We start from the raw sequence: 18,936 nt of genomic DNA, 5'->3' as shown, positions 1-18,936 counted from the left end.
TTTTCTATACAACGGGGAAGATTTACTATTACTGGCGCACTGCGGAGTGCCCCATATTCTGCAGGGGAAACCAGCCTTTGTTTTACGTCACTTTTCCAGTTATAAGTACTTTTAGGCCTCATGCTCACGACCGTAGCCATGTGCATGGCCGTGATTTTCGGATCAGACGGCCACAGAGTGTCACCAGCGGGCCACCCGCAAATCGGGCCACGTGCATTAATTTCTAAGAGCCTGGAAAACACGGCTGTAATAAGACATGTCCGTTTTTTTGCGGTCCAGGCTTCTGGACCATGGAAGCCACGGTCGTGTGAATGGGCCTATTGAAATTAATAGGGCCACAATTCAGATTTGCGGACGCAAAAATATGTTTGTGTGCATGGGGCCTGGGGCCTTAGGCCTCACGCCCACTTCAGTTATTTTCTTCAGAGTGCTATCCGTTTTTTTAACTGATAGCACCCTGACACATTCATTTCTATGGGGACATGCACACTTCCGTTGTTTTGACGGTTCCGTTCGTCCGTTCCGTCAAAAGTAGTGCATGTCCTACTTTTGTCCGTCGTTCAGTGACGGGGAGGGCCCATTGAAGTCCATGGGTCTGTCAAAAAAACGGACGGCACACGGAAGGCATCCGTGTGCCGTCCGCTTTTCACGGATCCGTTGCTAAGCAACGGCAGTGCGTGCCAAAATTCCCTGCATTGAACACACAAGATGGAATTTAACGGACCGTTTAAAACGGAAGAAAAACGGAAGCACAGCATCCGTTTAAAACGGAACGGACGCGGAGTGGCAACGGACACACGGATCCGTTTTAAGCGGACGTGAAAACGGTGAAGGATGTGTGCATGAGGCCTTAGTAAATTGCAGGACTGAAGCCCCGCCCACTCTGACACATTCGTATGCGTGTAAAAAAGAGGTGCAGGAGCTTCATAAATATGGTGATCAGACCAAACGCCAGATTTTTCTATTTATTTACACCAGAATACTGTATATACTGTATACCTACATAACATGTGTGGCAAAGAATACATATATTTATTCATGGATTAGTTACCCATAGCAACCAATCATTTTAAAGCATTCTTTTTTAAGTTTTGGAAATTAAAGCTAAAATCTGATTGGCTGCTGTGAGCAACTGCTTCATTATTATATATATAAAGTTAATACAAACACAGAAAAAGTGTTGTCCATAGCGACCAATCATAACTCTGCTTGTATTTTCTAACCTACAATGGGAATATGAAAGCCGGAATCTGATTGGTTGTTTTGAGCAGGCGCTTCAATTTTCATTTAGTTTCAATAAAGTTTATAAAGAACAAAAAAGTTATGTTTGTAGCAGCCAATCATAACGCTTTTTACATTTTCTAACCGACACTGGAAACAAGAAAGCTGTAATCTGATTGGTTGCTATGGGCAACAGTCCTACTTCTTGACAACAGTGGGGTTTGGATGAGGCCGGCGTGTGTACGGTGAAGTTCCGGTGTGTATAATGTGTGTCGCTATGTGTACGGCCCTGGTCGCTGTACACCGGGGGTCGCGGTCTCACCTGCGTATGGGGCCGTGTGTTGTCGTCCTCATCGCTGGGGGTGTAATCTCCTCCTCCACCCCCCTCCCCGTGTTACAGTTGTGACTGGAGGAAGTGGATGAGTTTGCGCCATTTCCGCTCTGTGATCTCGGGGAGGAGGAGCCGAACAGCCGGAGGCCGCAGTGCTGCGATCCTGCCGGGAAACCTTGCACCTTCCTTCGGTCTGACTGCGGACCCGTCCCGTCGTGTTTGCGGCCCTGACCCCCTTTTGGACAAGCCGCGGACTGGAGTAACCGTGCAGCCGGGGCGACGTGCTCGGTAGGCGGCCTTTCCTGCATGCGGGAGCCGACGACACACAAGAGTCAGAGGCCGGAGGGGGAGAAGGCTGAGGAGAAAGACGTGTGCGGTGCATGGACGGAGAGCAGCGGCATCATGGCCTGAGATCAGGGGACGGACGGGGCCTGAGCTGCAGCCATTTTCCCACCTGTCCTGAGAGAAGAACGGAAGTCTGTGCACCCCAAAAATCCCCAGCACGCCCGCCGTGCTGAAAGCGGCACCCCCATATCTGCTGCCTGGTCTACACACAGAAAACGACCCCTCTCCTGCACCCCCATATCTGAGGGACCCTACTTCGTGCACCCCAATATCTCGATCCTCTCTACACCCCAACATCTCTGGACCCCAACATCTCTGGATCCTCTCTGCACCCCAATATCTCTGGATCCTCTGCTCCCTGATTTCTGGAGTTTTATCTCTTGGCAGTCCGCTGCACCCCATCTCCAGGAGGCGGTCTGTGTGCACCCCAAGATCTGGCATTGAGGACGTGTCTGACCCCGGTCTGTAGGGGTGTGCGCCCCCCTGTGCACCCCTCTCTCTGGAGCCGCCCCCCTCTTCTCTCCAGGCTGGATGCCTTGCTCCACCGCTGACAATGGGGGATTTCTATGATCCAGAACACCCGACTGAGTAAGTATATGTATATATTGTCTGCAGGGCGCAGCCGCCGGGGTCACCCCACAAAACACAAGCTGCACCCCGACATGCCCCGCGTCCTCCATATCACCCTGTCAGCCGCCTCTGGGGGTTCGCTGTGTGATATGGAAGGACGCACACCTGGGGGAGGGGTGTAAATATGGGGGGCAGTTCTTATGACCACCCACCTGTCCAGCGCATAAAGGGGGCTAAGAGTACTGAGGGGGTCACCGCCGCGCAAACTGCGCCCCATTTCCAGCTCTTCGAGGTTTGACCCTGGAAATATCCCTCATTACGTGATGTCATCGTCTCTGACCTGCCGCTCTCCAGCTGTCAGGGAAACTACAAGTCCCAGCATGCCCTGACAGCCGCCTACAGCGGGTGAGCGGCAAACCTGTGGTTTCTCCTAAAGGGGGAGGCGATCACTTGTGATTGACATTGTGTCAGTGTGTTCTATAGAAATGTTACATTGTGTCTTATGGGGGCGCTGTAATTAGTGATAAGCGGCGGCATCTCGCGCGGCCCCTGATGTGCAGCGTGACTTGGTGCCTCAGGTGCCCATAGAGGGGACATCACGTGGCACAACGCAGCAGGCAGCGAGGGTTTACGGGCCGCCTGACGATCATGGTTATCGGCGGTTCTGATCGGGTTACTATGTAACATGGCGTTGCCGGGAGCTACTCGTTGTGACATGGAGGGGTGAGGGGTGTCACTGAGAGGGGACCCCATGTATGAAGTCCATGTTTCCTAATAGTGTCCAGGGAGAACGGTTATGATGGACTCCACCCTTCAACACAAGGCGGCCCCCAGCACCCCAATAGTCCATTCTTCTGGAGATTTGGCTAATGGTCTGACTGCTGGGACCCCCACCGATCTGTCAGTACCGCTCCATTCACAGTCTACGGTACTGACTTAGATAGCCGAGTACAGTGCTCTGCTGATTGGTGGGGTTCCCCATGGTCGGACCCCCCACCGATCTACAAGTTCTTCTATCATATGTATAGGTGACAATGTGACCATGTAGGTGACCCCGCTGTGCCTCCGCTGGTGTCTGCCGTCATGTCCGTCCCTCGTGTTTTTCTGTATTGGGGAGATCCTGCATTTCCCATAGAAGCCGTTACAGGAAAGTGTAAAGGGGCCGAATTCGGCAATGGAGGGGGGGGGCTGCGTATGGAGGCGCCTGTATGTGGATCTGCTGAGCGCATCAGGGGGGCGCTTCAGTCGTTGGTGCTGTCCTACTTTCTCACAGACTTCGTACATCAGTTCCTCACTATTTCAAGATCTCTGCTTGCTGTCAATGAATGGAATCATTCACGTTTTCATCCAAAGAAGGAAAACTTGTCCTGACCTAATACTCACAGCTGACGGTTTGTTACAGTTGTATCCGGTCCAAACATTCGCCTGACACAGCACACTCTTCTCTGTTACATTTTACCTGTACTGATACATTGTATCAGAATGACGTTCAGACTGCAGATTTCGGAGGCTCTTTTAGCAAACCCTCAGCTGCGAGAACTAGACTTAAAATTATCCCAACGGTGTTACACTCCTGTTACTGCGACAGGACGTCCCTTCCATTTTTAGGTTTCGTCATGGGAACAGAAAAAATAACGGAACTGCAGGATTCCTCGTATGACGGACACCGACGGCGCCTGACAAAATTCTTTGACTCTAATGGTTCCCGTCATCGTCGGTCATTTTACCAGTTCACACGTGGCGTAAATACTGTGGATTTTCAGTAACGGAATTCTTTGCGGAATATCCGCAGCGTAATACAGTAGCAGCAAAGTGGACGAGATAAAACAAATCTCCACACGCGGCGTAAATACAGGGCGGAAAAACGCTCAGAAATTGACCTCGGTGCAGTTTTATTCCGCAGCGTCAATTGTTTTTTGTAATCGCTGCTTATTTGTTGCGGGTTTTCCCCATTGAATTCACCTGGAGGTAAAACCAGCAAGAAATAAGTTTCTGCGATTCCACCGCAAAAAACACAACTCAGAAAAATGTTATTCTTAGGGTATGTTCACACGAGGGCGTCCGTTACGGCTGAAATTACGGGGATGTTTCAGCCTGAAAACATCCCCGTAATTTCAGCCGTAACGGCATGTGCAGGCGCTTGAACGCCGCGTCAATTACGGCCGTAATTAGCGCTGCTATTCATTGGAGTCAATGAGTAACGGCTCCAATTACGGCCAAAGAAGTGACAGGTCACTTCTTTGACGCGGGCGTCTATTTACGCGCCGTTATTTGACAGCGGCGCGTAAATTTATGCCTTGTGTGAACAGACAAATGTCTGCCCATTGCTTTCAATGGGCAGATGTTTGTCAGCGCTATTGAGGCGCTATTTTCGGGCGTAGTTCGGGGCAAAAACGCCCGAATTACGTCCGTAAATAGGCCGTGTGAACATACCCTTACTCAGAAGTCTGTTTCTTCCTCCAGCACGGCCTCCCATGTGACCGCTGCAGCCAATCGCATGCTGCAGCCAATCACAGGCCAATCGCATGCTGCAGCCAATCACAGGCCAATCGCATGCTGCAGCCAATCACAGGCCAATCGCATGCTGCAGCCAATCACAGGCCAATCGCATGCTGCAGCCAATCACAGGCCAATCGCATGCTGCAGCCAATCACAGGCCAATCGCAGGCTGCAGCCAATCACAGGCCAATCGCAGGCTGCAGCCAATCACAGGCCAATCGCAGGCTGCAGCCAATCACAGGCCAATCGCAGGCTGCAGCCAATCACAGGCCAATCGCAGGCTGCAGCCAATCGCAGGCTGCAGCCAATCGCAGGCTGCAGCCAATCACAGGCCAATCGCAGGCTGCAGCGGTCTCCTGGGATGAAACGGCCAGCCGGATGAATGCTCAGCAGTTTTCTGCCATGGACATTCCGGGCGGAAAACTGCACCACAATTTTGTGCAGTTTTTCACCGGGAATTCCCAGCGACCACCATGGCAGATGGCAGATGCCGCGGCCCGGTACCAAATGATCCAAGTCCACGTACTGGTCCGCGGCCCGGTGGTTGGGGATCACGGGTCTATGGGACTGACGTAGATAGCCCAGTACGGTGCTCTGACGATTGGTCGCCCCCCCCCCCCCCAACCGATCTACAATTCTTATTCTATCATGTGGAGAGGTGATAATTGCTCCTTCCTAACCGGATTACCCCTTTCATCGCTCTACTAAAAATCACCTGCGTAGTTAGGCCTCATGCACACGACCGTAGCCATGTACATGGCTGTGATTTTTTAGGTCGGCCAGGGCGGAGTGTCGCCCGCAAATCGTGGGCCGTGCACATGGCCGCGGCTATTATTTGCTATGAGTCCGGGCTGCGGGGCCACATAGGAATGAATGGGGCCGCGATTCTCCCATGGATTTTCGGGGGAATTGCGGCCGCAAAAGCACATTCGTGTCAGGACGGATTCTCCATCTCTAGATGTAAACGGTGAATGTTTTCCATCGCTGACTGCAAGCAGAGATCTCGCATATGGTGAGGAATTGAACCGTATAGTCTGGGGAAAGTTTATTGCAATGATCACATGGGATTTCTGAGATCCCAAATAACTTGACTGAATGGACGAAATGGTGTAAGATAGAAGAGCCTTTACTCACCCGATGAACCCACCGGTGGCCACTCATTGTTTACATTGCTGCAGCGATTATGTGCCCGTATACCATGTGACCACTGCAGCCAATCACTGGCCTCTGGTGTACAGCAGGGGACCCCTGAGCGGTCTTGTGGGCACGTCCTCCCGGCGGCGGCTTTATCAGGTGACTTTAGGTTCTGTTTTGCCATTTCCTCCATTCAGTAAGTTACTTGGGATCTGGCGGATCGAGTCATGTTCTCGTATTTGGTGCAGATTAAACAGTGCGGTACCGTATGAAATACATGTCACCGGCAGCGCGTCCGGTCTGTCCCGGATATTCCACATTGTGCTGTGAGCGCTGAAATCCACAACACTGATACATGCAGATTTATACCTCGTGCGCACGCAAACCTGGACGGCGACCCACAGAGCCCCTGCGGTCCTGACACTCCGGCCAATGAGAGCTGGTGATTGCTCTTCTATCTGAACCGATGCAAAATGTCAGATTGTCTCCCGGGTCCGTGTGCACCTTTTCTTATGTACCCGTATTCGGGGCCAGACCCGTAAGATTTATTTATTTTTCTCATGGTTTTTCTCGTAGTTTTCTCTAGTAATAAGATTATTTTTAGACATCAGTAAAAAAACAACCTGAAGAGTCAGGAGTCTTGGTGATTCCCGGGGCGGTCCTCCGGTGATGCTCGGGGCGGTCCTCCGGTGATGCTCGGGGCGGTCCTCCGGTGATGCTCGGGGCGGTCCCCCGGTGATGCTCGGGGCGGTCCCCCGGTGATGCTCGGGGCGGTCCTTCGGTGATGCTCGGGGCGGTCCCCCGTTATGCTCGGGGCGGTCCTCCGGTAATGCTCGGGGCGGTCCTCCGGTGATGCTCGGGGCGGTCCTCCGTTATCCTCGGGGCGGTCCTCCGGTGATGCTCGGGGCGGTCCTCCGGTGATGCTCGGGGCGGTCCTCCGGTGATGCTCGGGGCGGTCCTCCGGTGATGCTCGGCGCGGTCCTCCGGTGATGCTCGGGGCGGTCCTCCGGTGATGCTCGGGGCGGTCCTCCGGTGATGCTCGGGGCGGTCCTCCGGTGATGCTCGGGGCGGTCCTCCGGTGATGCTCGGGGCGGTCCTCCGGTGATGCTCGGGGCGGTCCTCCGGTGATGCTCGGGGCGGTCCTCCGGTGATCGGGCGGTTCCCCGTTATGCTCGGGGCGGTCCTCCGGTGATGCTCGGGGCGGTCCTCCGGTGATGCTCGGGGCGGTCCTCCGGTGATGCTCGGGGCGGTCCTCCGGTGATGCTCGGGGCGGTCCTCCGGTGATGCTCGGGGCGGTCCTCCGGTGATGCTCGGGGCGGTCCTCCGGTGATGCTCGGGGCGGTCCTCCGGTGATCGGGCGGTTCCCCGTTATGCTCGGGGCGGTCCTCCGGTGATGCTCGGGGCGGTCCTCCGGTGATGCTCGGGGCGGTCCTCCGGTGATGCTCGGGGCGGTCCTCCGGTGATGCTCGGGGCGGTCCTCGTCCGCTGTGATGGATTTTCCCGTTCTTGAGCAGATGTTGCTGATGGGTGATTATTTGTGCTCCTTCCCTGCCGGTCAGTGCGGCATTTCATAGCTTGTGCCTCGGCAGCAGCTCTTTGTATAACAATCGGGCCCCCGGTCTCATGTCCGTCCTCTGTATGAGCCCCCCTGAGCCTGTCACTTGTCATTATGTGAATAAAGTTTGATCACTGTCTAATGAAATGGTCCAAAATTTTCTATTATATGTTGGGCTTTACAATCTCACAAGTTTCAACATCTCTGCTTGCAGTCAGAGAATAGAATGCACTTGTTTCCTCCCAGAGATTTGAAAACCTGTAGAGACCTAATACTTCTCACAGCTGAGGGTTTGTTACAATTCTTTCCAGTTTACACAATCATCCGTGAGCAGCACAAGTTTCTCTCCTGTCCTGGTAGTTTGTTACAATGTATCAGTCTGAAGTCCAGGCTGTTTATCTCTCACAAGATTGCATCGGTTGCTACATTGTAACAAACCCTCAGCTCTGAGAAGTTTTAGGTATGTACTGGTTTTCAGCCTCTGAACACAAGAATGATCTCATTCACTGATGGCAAACCGAGATCTTAAAAATAGTGAGGAATAGGAAGTTGAAAAGCCTGTGGATTGTGGTTACAGTAGCTGGTTTACTAATTTGACTTCCGTTCACTTACAGTTTCAGAGTTGCTGAAGTGTTGATACAGCCGTATCGTTGGGTCTCCGGTTTGCGCTTTACCCATTTTCATAAAGGTGCCAGTGTAAAAAAGAACCCGGCACAGCTGCGGCACTATGCTGCGTGGTGGGGAGATCGTGCGCTGCGTCACTCCGGCGAGGTGTTGGGGGTCCCGCCTTGGTGTAGGCAGCACCCTCAGATTATGTGATATCCAGATGTCGTTTAAGATGACACCAGCACCGCCCTACAGAAGTCCCCAGTCCTGCGGTGTCAGTGGTTTTGGGGAGGGGGGTGGTAGGTGGGTGATTCCCTCTATAAATGACCCCCCTCTGACACTTATCACCGGGCCGCCTGCTGATTACAGTGGCTGTAATTTGTGTCCACAGTTACAGGACTGGTTTTCATTTATATGATTGTCCGTGTGGATTCCGCGTGTCATCCGGATTTCCTGTCCGTTTTTCTCCCCTGCCGTCACTTCCTGGATTCACTTTTCTATGTGGTAATAGTTCTGTATGTCTAGAGAGCAGCGCCCCCTATCTGCAGCTCCTCATGAGCTCCGATCATCTGGGGTCCAATACATGCTGCGTTCTATTTTGTCCAGTGACTCTCAGCATCTTCCCATACACAAGTATCGTCACAATAATGAGCAATGCGGATAATCTAGTAACCTGCAGTCCTATGTAACACCACAGATAACACAGTGATAACTCCCTGAGTACAGATAATGTAGTAGATGTTACCTGCAGTCCCATGTAACACCAAAGATAACACAGTGATAACTCTCCGAGTACAGATAATGTAGTAGATATTACCTGCAGTCCTATGTAACACCACAGATAACACAGTGATAACTCTCTGAGTACAGATAATGTAGTAGATGTTACCTGCAGTCCTATGTAACACCACAGATAACACAGTGATAACTCTCTGAGTACAGATAATGCCATAGATGTTACTTGCAGTCCTATGTAACACCACAGATAACACAGTGATAACTCTCTGAGTACAGATAATGTAGTAGTGTTACCTGCAGTCCTATGTAACACCACACATAACACAGTGATAACTCTCTGAGTACAGATAATGTAGTAGATATTACCTGCAGTCCTATGTAACACCTCATGATATGCACCATATTACAACCTCAGCTCTGCTGTACCTGTGCACAGTCTTGCATGTAGTGATGATTTATTTACTATTCGGGGTGATGAGAAGTTACGCTCCGCAGTCCTTATACATCCAGGACGAGTGAGTGACGATGGCGGGGGAGGGGCGGCAGCGGCCGTTTTTCTCCTGATCTTGGAGCGTTCAGGACACTGAGTAACATCGGATGAGGTGAATTATTCGCTGCTCTGGACGGTTTCCATGAATAACCTTTATGGCTAATCCACTGGATATCCGTATAAATGGACGTCTGACTAATAGGATCCCCACGGTCCTGAGATCTGGGGTGCCGGGGTCCTGAGATCTGGGGTGCCGGGGTCCTGAGATCTGGGGTGCCGGGGTCCCCATCCTTTGTGTGGACACAGTGGCGGCTGCTTCTCTACCTCTTGTAGACTATGATGGAGAATGATCTCGAGTGAGTGGTCACCTCCTGGCTGGTAGCGAGGGCCCGGGCACCCGTTCTTAGGGCCACTAGAGTGGGTTCAGTCATATAATTGGATGGGGTCCGTGTCCTCTTCATAGTACGGACGGTGACCTGAGCCGCGAAATACAATGCGGCTGGCGTCTCCCCTCGTGTCCGGTAACCAAACGTTGGGGTGTCCACAGCAATGGCCATATAATCCCCCTCATCATCCTCGAGGCCGGGTCATAGTGAGGTTTCCACGTGTCTGACGTCCATCATTGTATAATGAAGAGTTCTGCAATTTTCTCATGGGTTTTGTTTCAATTTATCACCATTTGCAAGATCTCTGCTTGCGATCAGTGAAATAAGAGTTTCTAGTTTCATCCAAGGGCTGAAAACTCCTCCTGACGGAGATCTGCTCACACAGCTGACTGGTTGTAACAATGCATTACCTATAACCGCAGCCTGTTCTGCCCGACCCCCTCATATAATAGGGGGATGTTATTGGGCGCTGTGTACACTGTATACCTAGCAGTCCCGCATGGTTGGTTTGTGCGCTGCGGTCACTCCATGACCAGCGCGGTGACCCCAGTGACTATACGAAGAATATGGGGTCACCCCTGAGGCTGCAGCCATCGGACTATGTTCTGTTCTATCAGGGTAGCAGAGGTGTGAATATCTGTTTACACTTGGTATAATGCGGCTCGTGTTCTTAACGTCTGTGTATATTTGTCTTTCAGGACAGAAAAAGACGATGAGACCGAACAGGAGGAGTCGCAGCGGCCGCCCGACCAACAGTAAATGCACTTGTTTGTGACTCTTTGTATATGTGACTTCATCATGATCTGCGGGGTCTCTGCACCCCCCGCCCGGGCACGAGGCCGCCACATTACTGCCCCCTGCTGCTTCTGATAAGGGGCTGCGACTCCTGTCATCATCCTCGTGGCTGAGGGTCTTTCCTGCACCCGGTGCTGCTGGATGATTTACTTATTGTGCTATATGTATGAATGACCCTGGTGGGTATATAACCCCCTATAGACCAGCGGCTTCTAGATACAGAACACCGTATATAGAGTGAATCTACGTAAACAACGGAGTCCATTATCTTGTACTGAACCTGAATTCTGCTCCAGAGCTGCACTCTGCAGGCTTCACAGCTGAAATCTCACAGTAGTCCTTGCTTGTTCAGTGTCTGCTGATTGTTCTGGTGTTTTGGTTTTCTGGGAAGTTTCGTGTTTACACCAGAATTTATACAGTAATCTGATGCAGGGAGAACTTAAGCTGCCCATACATGTTAGAAAACTCAGTCGGGTGACAGCTGTTCCTCCTGACTCGCCCATACACATGCACGCTCGCCTCATCCAACAGCTGTTCCTTCCGACTCCCCCATTCACATGCACGCTCGCCTTATCCAACAGCTGCCCCCCCCCTAAAACCTCCATACACATGCACGCTCTCCTCGGCCAACAGCTGTTTCTCCCGACTCCCCCATACACACGCACGCTCGCTTCATCCAATAGCTGCCCCCCCCTAACTCCGCCATACAAATGCACGCTCATTTCTGCCCACAGCTATCCCCCCCTAACTCCGACATACAAATGCACGCTCGCCTCATCCAACAGCTGTTCCTTCCGACTCCCCCATTCACACGCACGCTCGCCTTATCCAACAGCTGCCCCCCCCCCCTAAAACCTCCATACACATGCACGCTCTCCTCGGCCAACAGCTGTTCCTCCCGACTCCCCCATACACACGCACGCTCGCCTCATCCAACAGCTGCCCCCCCCCCTAACTCCGACATACACATGCACGCTCTCCTCGGCCAACAGCTGTTTCTCCCGACTCCCCCATACGCACGCTCGCTTCATCCAATAGCTGTCCCCCCTAACTCCGCCATACAAACGCACGCTCATTTCTGCCCACAGCAATGCCCCCCCCCCTAACTCCCCCATACACATTCACGCTTGTTTTGGCCGACAGCTATTCCACCTGGCTCCCTCATACACATGCTCGCGTCGCCCAAGCGTGCATGTATTTTCAATGCGGAGAGGAGAATAAGCCTCTGGTCGCAGCTTCTCTCCTGTCAGGCAACAAAGGATCAGGCATATTGAAATCCAACAGCCCTTTCCTTCCATAACATTTCCCATCGGGGGAGGGTCTGGACACCCCCATATACATTAGTCGGCCGGTGCCGTCGATATTGGAGCATTTGGGAGATTTCTTTTATCTGTGTATAGGCACCGCTGCCAGGAAAGGGGGGTCTTTCTAGGTGGACAGTCCCTTCATGGCTGCGCTTTGTACAGTTTGGGTCGCGCTCCTCCTCGGCTTTTTTGCTCCGGTTCTAAGAGTCCATTGTTTTCCTCCATTTCGTCTCCCCTCGGCGCAGTCTAGAGCGCGGCACGTCTGCCGGCCACATGTAGAAGGTCAGATATTTGCCTCTACTTCAATGAGAACCTGCCAGCGACTTTCTGGGGCCCTTGTTGAGCTGATCTCGGATTGTCCTTTAACTTGGATCTCCAGCAGTCGGGGTCCTCAGCGGAGTCTGAAGCGTCTTTGGCGCTGGACGGACGTGGCTGACGCCTCCGCACTCTCTGCTTGTTGATTTCAGTAGAACGGCAGCGTGAGAATTGTTTCCCACAGAAGTCCCAGCGCTCCCATGTGTAGCAATTACCTGGTTTCCGAATTCATGGAGTCCTTTTCTCCCATGTTTACACGTAGATTCTGGATTTATTAAAAAAAATATATAGGGGCTCCACCAGGCATCGTCGGAAGCCAGAAAGTCACAAGTCGTGAGTGATTATTGTCCGCTGGAGGCGTTGACCGGATTCTGCGCGGGCGATCGGCATCGTCAACCTGTGTGAGGAGAATGCGGAGGAGACGGGACCTCTGATACCGGCGCCGCTTGCTTCAGACGGGGAGTTCCGGATCGTCTTTGTAGTTTCGTTGTTTATTATTATAAATGTGTGTGCGGGGCAACGCGTCTCCTGGTCCGGCTAAAACACAAGCGGCGCCAGAATCCGATATCCCGACTCCACATCTGATCCCCGCCAGAATTTGCAATTGAGCAGGATCTTTAATGCCTCATTCACACGCTCCGGAGTAATGATCCTGCCGCGGATTTTAAAATCTGCAGCATGTTTATTTTTGGCGCGGATTCCACGCTGTAAAGCCGCAGATCCATGTGCCAATCTGCAGCAAAAATGAGTTTCAGCTACGGATTTCTCTAATGCAAATCCTGACCATGTGAACGCGCCGCACACGTGCCAGGACGAGAGTTTCTGCGGGATGTTCCCGGGAGCCTAGAAACACCTGCCCCCTCCTGACTCTGGTGTCATTTTAAGAACTCCTGGTTGCTATGACTACAGTCACCGGGGGGGCAGTGTATCACCCGCTCTGTGGTTTGATGGCAGCGCTGATGTCGCCACCCGGAGCAGGCAGGGACTGGCTTCATCTGTCAGGGGACGGGCGCGTTCTGTGCTCCTTTATCCAACCGTTGTTCATAGTGACGGCGGATGCGCAAAACTCGAGGACTTCCCAGGATTATTTCTTTAATATTACATTTTCCTGTTTGTCGATTTTCTTGTAAGTGTGAAGCTAAACCGGTATCTGTCACCCCTTCTCTTATACAACAATATTGCAGTGCATTATACAAGCGATCGTATAGAAAAAAGAGAACTTTAAAATAAAGTTTAATAACGCGTCTTCTGGACTGAGCCCGGAGGCTGAACCGCGGCTCCTGCGTCTTCTGGACTGAGCCCGGAGGCTGAACCGCGGCTCCTGCGTCTTCTGGCCCGGAGGCTGAACCGCGGCTCCTGCGTCTTCTGGCCCGGAGGCTGAACCGCGGCTCCTGCGTCTTCTGGCCCGGAGGCTGAACCGCGGCTCCTGCGTCTTCTGGCCCGGAGGCTGAACCGCGGCTCCTGCGTCTTCTGGACTGAGCCCGGAGGCTGAACCGCGGCTCCTGCGTCTTCTGGCCCGGAGGCTGAACCGCGGCTCCTGCGTCTTCTGGCCCGGAGGCTGAACCGCGGCTCCTGCGTCTTCTGGCCCGGAGGCTGAACCGCGTGGACTGAGCCTGGAGACTGTAGAAGAGCTGGAGAGGACCACGTGGAAGATGTCCGCAGCTGATGTTCTTTGCAGGTTTGCTGCTTTGTTTTGGCAAATGTTTCAGAATGACTGGAGTCCTCGGTGCTGTAAAGAAGCAGCAGGTTCTTGTCCATCAGGAAGGAGTCTGACCAAATCTAATGTCTTCCTCAAGGACAAGGACCACAAAGTCCGAGGTCCTGGAGAAAAATCTTCTTCAATGAGAACTAGGAGACCTACAACCGACGCTCAGACCTGATGTCCCCGGGCAGAAGACCTGGGCCAGGATCTCCAAGATGCTTAAAACAAACTCCCCAGCGATGCCCCGAGGAAACCTCATGAGGATGAACATCGCGGCGGAGGGCAAACTCCTCAAATATTCATTTAATTTAGTTTTTTTGTTATTTTTAAACTTTTAGTGCTTTTCTGAAGCCTCTTCATTTTTAGGTGTTTTTGACTTTAGCGCCGTGCACAAAACCCATAGATCTGCTGTACAGGCGTTAATGTGTGCTAAAAGTACACGGCTGCCCTGAAGCCAGAGGATCCATCAGAGGGGACTGCACTACGGGGGCCGTTGGGGGACTGTGAAGTTGGGGGACTGTGAAGTTGGGGGACTGTGAAGTTGTTCTGCTTCTTATGTAGGAAGAAATCTGCCAAATTTTCCTGAACCGTAAGATAGAAACAGTCAGTGACAGCCGTGACCTGCAGCATCTTGTGGGATCCTCTGGGCCGCCCCATGTAGACATGTGACTATTGTCATCTATATCCCTCTCCACCTCCTCCTGTCATTGTGATCCTGCGGACAATATGGAGGCCGGGCATTATACAAACTGGCTGGAAGGGGCAGCAGCATCATCATCATCATCAGGCCTCCGCCGGCTGTACACATCAGATGCTATCGGCTCGTGTGGCTAACAAATATTCCTCCTGACCCCACGATTAATGTGCATGTTTATTTCAACGAGGAGAGGGGGATAGGCCACTGCCAGACCCCATAGTCCCCACCAGACCCCTCTGGCAGCGGCTTATGTCATGTGGGAACAAAGGATCAGACATGCACATGAGATAGTCGGCTGACCCCACCAAAATCAAAGGGTTTGGACAACTTTCACCTAATGTGTATGGGCAGCTTATGCAAGTCCCCCAGACCCCTCTCCCCCCCCCCCCTTCCTTTTGGACTCTTCAGTGTCCCCCCATTTCCCACAGGAAGCAAGGATCCTTTTTCCCCCTGACAGTGGTGAGACCCCCCATACACATTAGACCATTGGAGGGTTTGGCTGAGTTTCATGTCATGTTTGGCAGCTTTACAGTCACACGGCCGTCACCTTCTATGTGGGCACTGCCACTCTCTACAGGGTCATTGCAGCACGATCTTCATGAGAACTGAGGTGTTTTCTGGGGGTTTGGACAATAAAACCAGCAAATTAAATCCATCAGTTTTTTTTAACGGCCATGAATAACGGACAGACGGACTAGAAATGGATGAGGATTTTGGGACGCTGATGCAAAATGGCCGTGAAATACTGACCGTTGATCCGTTTTTAATGGCCATTTTTTTTCGCTGTCGTTTTATTACAGACCTTTATTATGGAGCCTTTCACCGTTTCCCTTGATCACAAGCCGGATTGTGGGTCTAACCATTGACTGCAATAAAGTTTTAGGAGCCGACGACTGCCCAGGGAAAAGGTGGCGAGTTCTATGCAGGGTTAATACCCACTACGTGGCCCTGCGGTTGGCGCGGGGAGCTTGGTGGCGCCAGTGTGTGAGGTCCAGCCTGGAAGTGTGACGTGGGTGCGGGTCGCTGCTTTATGTATTCAACCTGACCCCCGACATGCCGGACACACCGCCTCTTAGCTGTTGAAGGTGGACGCCTGTGTTTTTGCACCAAAAAAAATGGCACACATTGATAGTAAATGAGACCACGCGTTCCGTGCGCCCTCCATGGACACCAGACCCCGGTTATAACGGCGCGCTTCGGTCATAAATCCGGCACCTGCAACATTTTGGCTCTGCACGTCACTAGACTTCCTATTAGAAATGGGCTCCCGATGTGTTTCGTGGCTCTGGAAGGGTCTTACATGGGGCTGGTTTATGGGACCTGTTCTGGGGGGGCACATGTCACTACGTATTGTTCTGAGCACTAGATGTCTGCCCCCTCTAGAAGTTCTATTATGGGCTCCGGTCTCCCTCATATTACACCCCCCCCCCCCCCCCGCTCTCGTGTGTAACATTTGCACCGTTGATGACGTTTTATTTATTCCTGGTGAGACGTAATCCCGCTCCTGCTGTAATCCAGTGGTCTGGTGGGTGATAATCTGGACGTACATTGTGTCAATATTGGGGGGCAGCTGAGTAGTTGGTTAAAGCCATGAGAGGCCACGACCCTGTAGACCTGCGGACTGGCGCCTGTGACACTTCATTCTCGCCACTTCTGATGCCCGCTTGCTGTCAGTGATCTGTTAAGTTGGGATCCGATCTACACGTCTTGTGTGGCAGGAGATGTGAGTTGTGTCCGACAAACATTGGATGGTCGAATGGGGTCTATTGTGGCCGTCAAAATGTCAGACAATAATTTGCAGTCACGGTGCCGCCGCCATCATCCTCATCATCCATCCCCCGTGATCTATTGTTGCCAATTTCTATTTATGACGACCGTCATTTGCATTAGTAATTACGGACACATTCATTTCTATGGGCTTCGGACGCCTTCCCTTATTTTTACGGATGGTCGTCCGTGCCGTAGAAATAAAAGTACACGTCCTTTTTGTGTCCGTAATTACGGCACCGACTCTCCATAGAAGTCTGTGGGCGCTTCTCTAATTATGGATGTTCAGTCGTAGTCGTCCGTAATTACGGAAGTGTTGCCACGTTACGCCAGAGGATTACTCAAGATTCCTCCCTGTGTTTTAGTGGATCCGTAAATACGGCTGCAATATGGACTATATTTACAGACACACTTCCGTATATGCGGATGATTTACGGATGACTATAAATGACTACGGACAGTATTTACGGACGTGTGTATAGGCCCCTGGATTATGTCCAGTGACGCTAGTATGGGGGAGGGGAAGAGGCTGTCGCCAGTGATGTCAGGGCTGTAACATAAGGATGAAATAATCCACAGTAATGGCCGGGACGGCGTCATTGAATAATTCTGTTTATTCTCACTCATTATTTCCTGTTTTTAATTCTTTGTTTTTTGTTTTTTTTCCATGTCTTTCTCTTTGAATGACGACAGAGAAGAAGAGAATGAGGTGAGAACCGTCCTCCCATTACTACAATACTGGAGCGATCTATCGTCTCCGCAATTGAAGGGATATTCCCAACCAGCAGCCTCATCGGGCAAGATGGGGGGCGGGTGACCCCCGTTCTCTGTGTAGGGGCTCGTCCCAGAGCTGTACGTGACTCTGCGTGTGACCGCACAATTCCCATCGGGTGCTGTATGTACAGATCGATTCTCCCATAGAAGGAATACTCGTAGTGGAGAGAAGAGCTAGACACACAGCATCCGATAGATCATGCCACAGGTTCTTATTTTATTATACGAGGCGTAAGGAGGTACAGTAAAGGCTCCATAATACAGCCGCGTGCCTGAAGTCTCAGCCTGTGACCTCCCACAAGATCAGCACGCTCCTTTACTGAAATACTCTGTAGTGGAGAGAAAAGCTAGACACACAGCATCCGATAGATCATGCCACAGGTACTTATTTTATTGTACGAGGCGTAAGGAGGTGCCCAAACATAACTCTGACCTCCCACGTGTCTCTATCCCCCTCCGCACATCACGGCAATGTCCGGTCACGTGCGTCTCCGTATTTAGTAAGCTCCACAACATTAGAAAGTCCTATTCAGAAATGCCACATGCTGTTGTGAACGGGGTTTACCGATCCGATTACGGCGGTGTTACATTTATTATATCCATTTTACTGTGTTACAGGCCAAGAATGAAGCCTTATTGAAAGCATTTGGCAAGAACACTTTTAAGGGGATTTCCTCAAGTCGATTTCTACCTAAAGGAACCAAAGCGAAGGTGAACCTGGAGGAGCAGGGGAGGCAGAAGGTGTCCTTCAGTTTCAGCTTCACAAAGAAAACCTTACAGAACAGATTACTGACCTCTCTAGTCAACGACAAGCAGAATGAGTCCCCGAGTAATCTCCCCCCACTCAGTTCCCCGGAGCAAATATCAAAGCTCAAGATGGACTTTGTTGAATCCACCGGTGGCACCATGGAAGTTTCTCCACCAAAACCCAAGGTGGAGCTGGGAAAAATTCATTTCAAAAAGCATTTTCTTAACATTACAAGCAAGCTACCAGCCCCCCAACCACCGCCACCCCCACCACCTCCTACAATATGCGCTCCCACGTCCCCCTCGCCATCACCCAAGTCGGAAAGCATTAAGTCTTCTCCAGAAGTTGAAGTAGAATCATCGGCAGTCGGCTCATCTCTTGCAAAGTCCCCTGAGAGAGAACCTACAAACACGGTGTCCTCAAAAGAACTGTTGTCACCGCCATCGGCGGCGGCAGCGGTCACGAGCAAAACTGGCTCCACGGACATTAAAGAGTGCGCTATCATTTCTGTGGTAGAAAGCCCAAGCACTCCGATGGTTGTTGAGAAAACAGAGACCGTCGCATTGAAAGAATATTCCCATATTGGGAAAGAAGAAAAGATTTCAGCCAGCGTACAAAGCGTTAAATCCAATCCCAGTCCCGAAAAACCTAAATCAAGGTCCTCTCACTCGGAAACCATGGTGGTTGGTTCAGAGTCCGATGGCGAATCTGTGCGGACCTCCTCGAGCCACCGGTCCCATGAGCTAAAACGCACTTCAAGCAGAGAAAGGGACTTAAAAAGAAGCTCCATGTCTTTAAAATGTGAGGACAGTGGGAAATATTCTTCTTCAAGATCCAAGTCTAGAAAGGATCAGGAACATTCTAGTTATTCCAGGTCCGAGAGAGAATCCAAATACTCCTCCTATGCTCATTCTAGGTCAGACCGTGAGAGAAGAAGAAGCCGATCCCACTCCAGGTCG

At 51.7% G+C, this 18,936-nt stretch overlaps 2 protein-coding genes across 2 annotated transcripts in view; one reads left to right on the top strand and one right to left on the bottom strand.

Annotated features, from left to right (window-relative positions):
* Nucleotides 1-1,670, bottom strand: part of LOC142652264 (tubulin delta chain-like) — an 18,321-nt gene extending 16,651 nt beyond the window's left edge. Inside the window, 2 exon segments of the mRNA XM_075827911.1 lie at nucleotides 1,544-1,612; nucleotides 1,614-1,670. Coding sequence (XP_075684026.1) covers nucleotides 1,544-1,612; nucleotides 1,614-1,655 — 111 coding nt within the window. The 5' untranslated portion in view covers nucleotides 1,656-1,670.
* The window catches only part of SETD2 (SET domain containing 2, histone lysine methyltransferase), an 18,776-nt gene continuing 1,323 nt past the window's right edge, over nucleotides 1,484-18,936 (top strand). The window contains exons 1-4 of the mRNA XM_075828291.1: nucleotides 1,484-2,485; nucleotides 10,574-10,630; nucleotides 17,149-17,164; nucleotides 17,848-18,932. Of these exons, the coding sequence (XP_075684406.1) occupies nucleotides 2,451-2,485; nucleotides 10,574-10,630; nucleotides 17,149-17,164; nucleotides 17,848-18,932 (1,193 nt within the window). The 5' untranslated portion in view covers nucleotides 1,484-2,450. The remainder of the gene's footprint in view (nucleotides 2,486-10,573; nucleotides 10,631-17,148; nucleotides 17,165-17,847; nucleotides 18,933-18,936) is intronic.

Source organism: Rhinoderma darwinii, chromosome 5 (genome assembly GCF_050947455.1).
Source record: "Rhinoderma darwinii isolate aRhiDar2 chromosome 5, aRhiDar2.hap1, whole genome shotgun sequence".
In the NCBI taxonomy this organism is placed as follows: Eukaryota; Metazoa; Chordata; class Amphibia; order Anura; family Rhinodermatidae; genus Rhinoderma; species Rhinoderma darwinii.
This window is presented reverse-complemented; position numbering and strand designations above follow the sequence as displayed.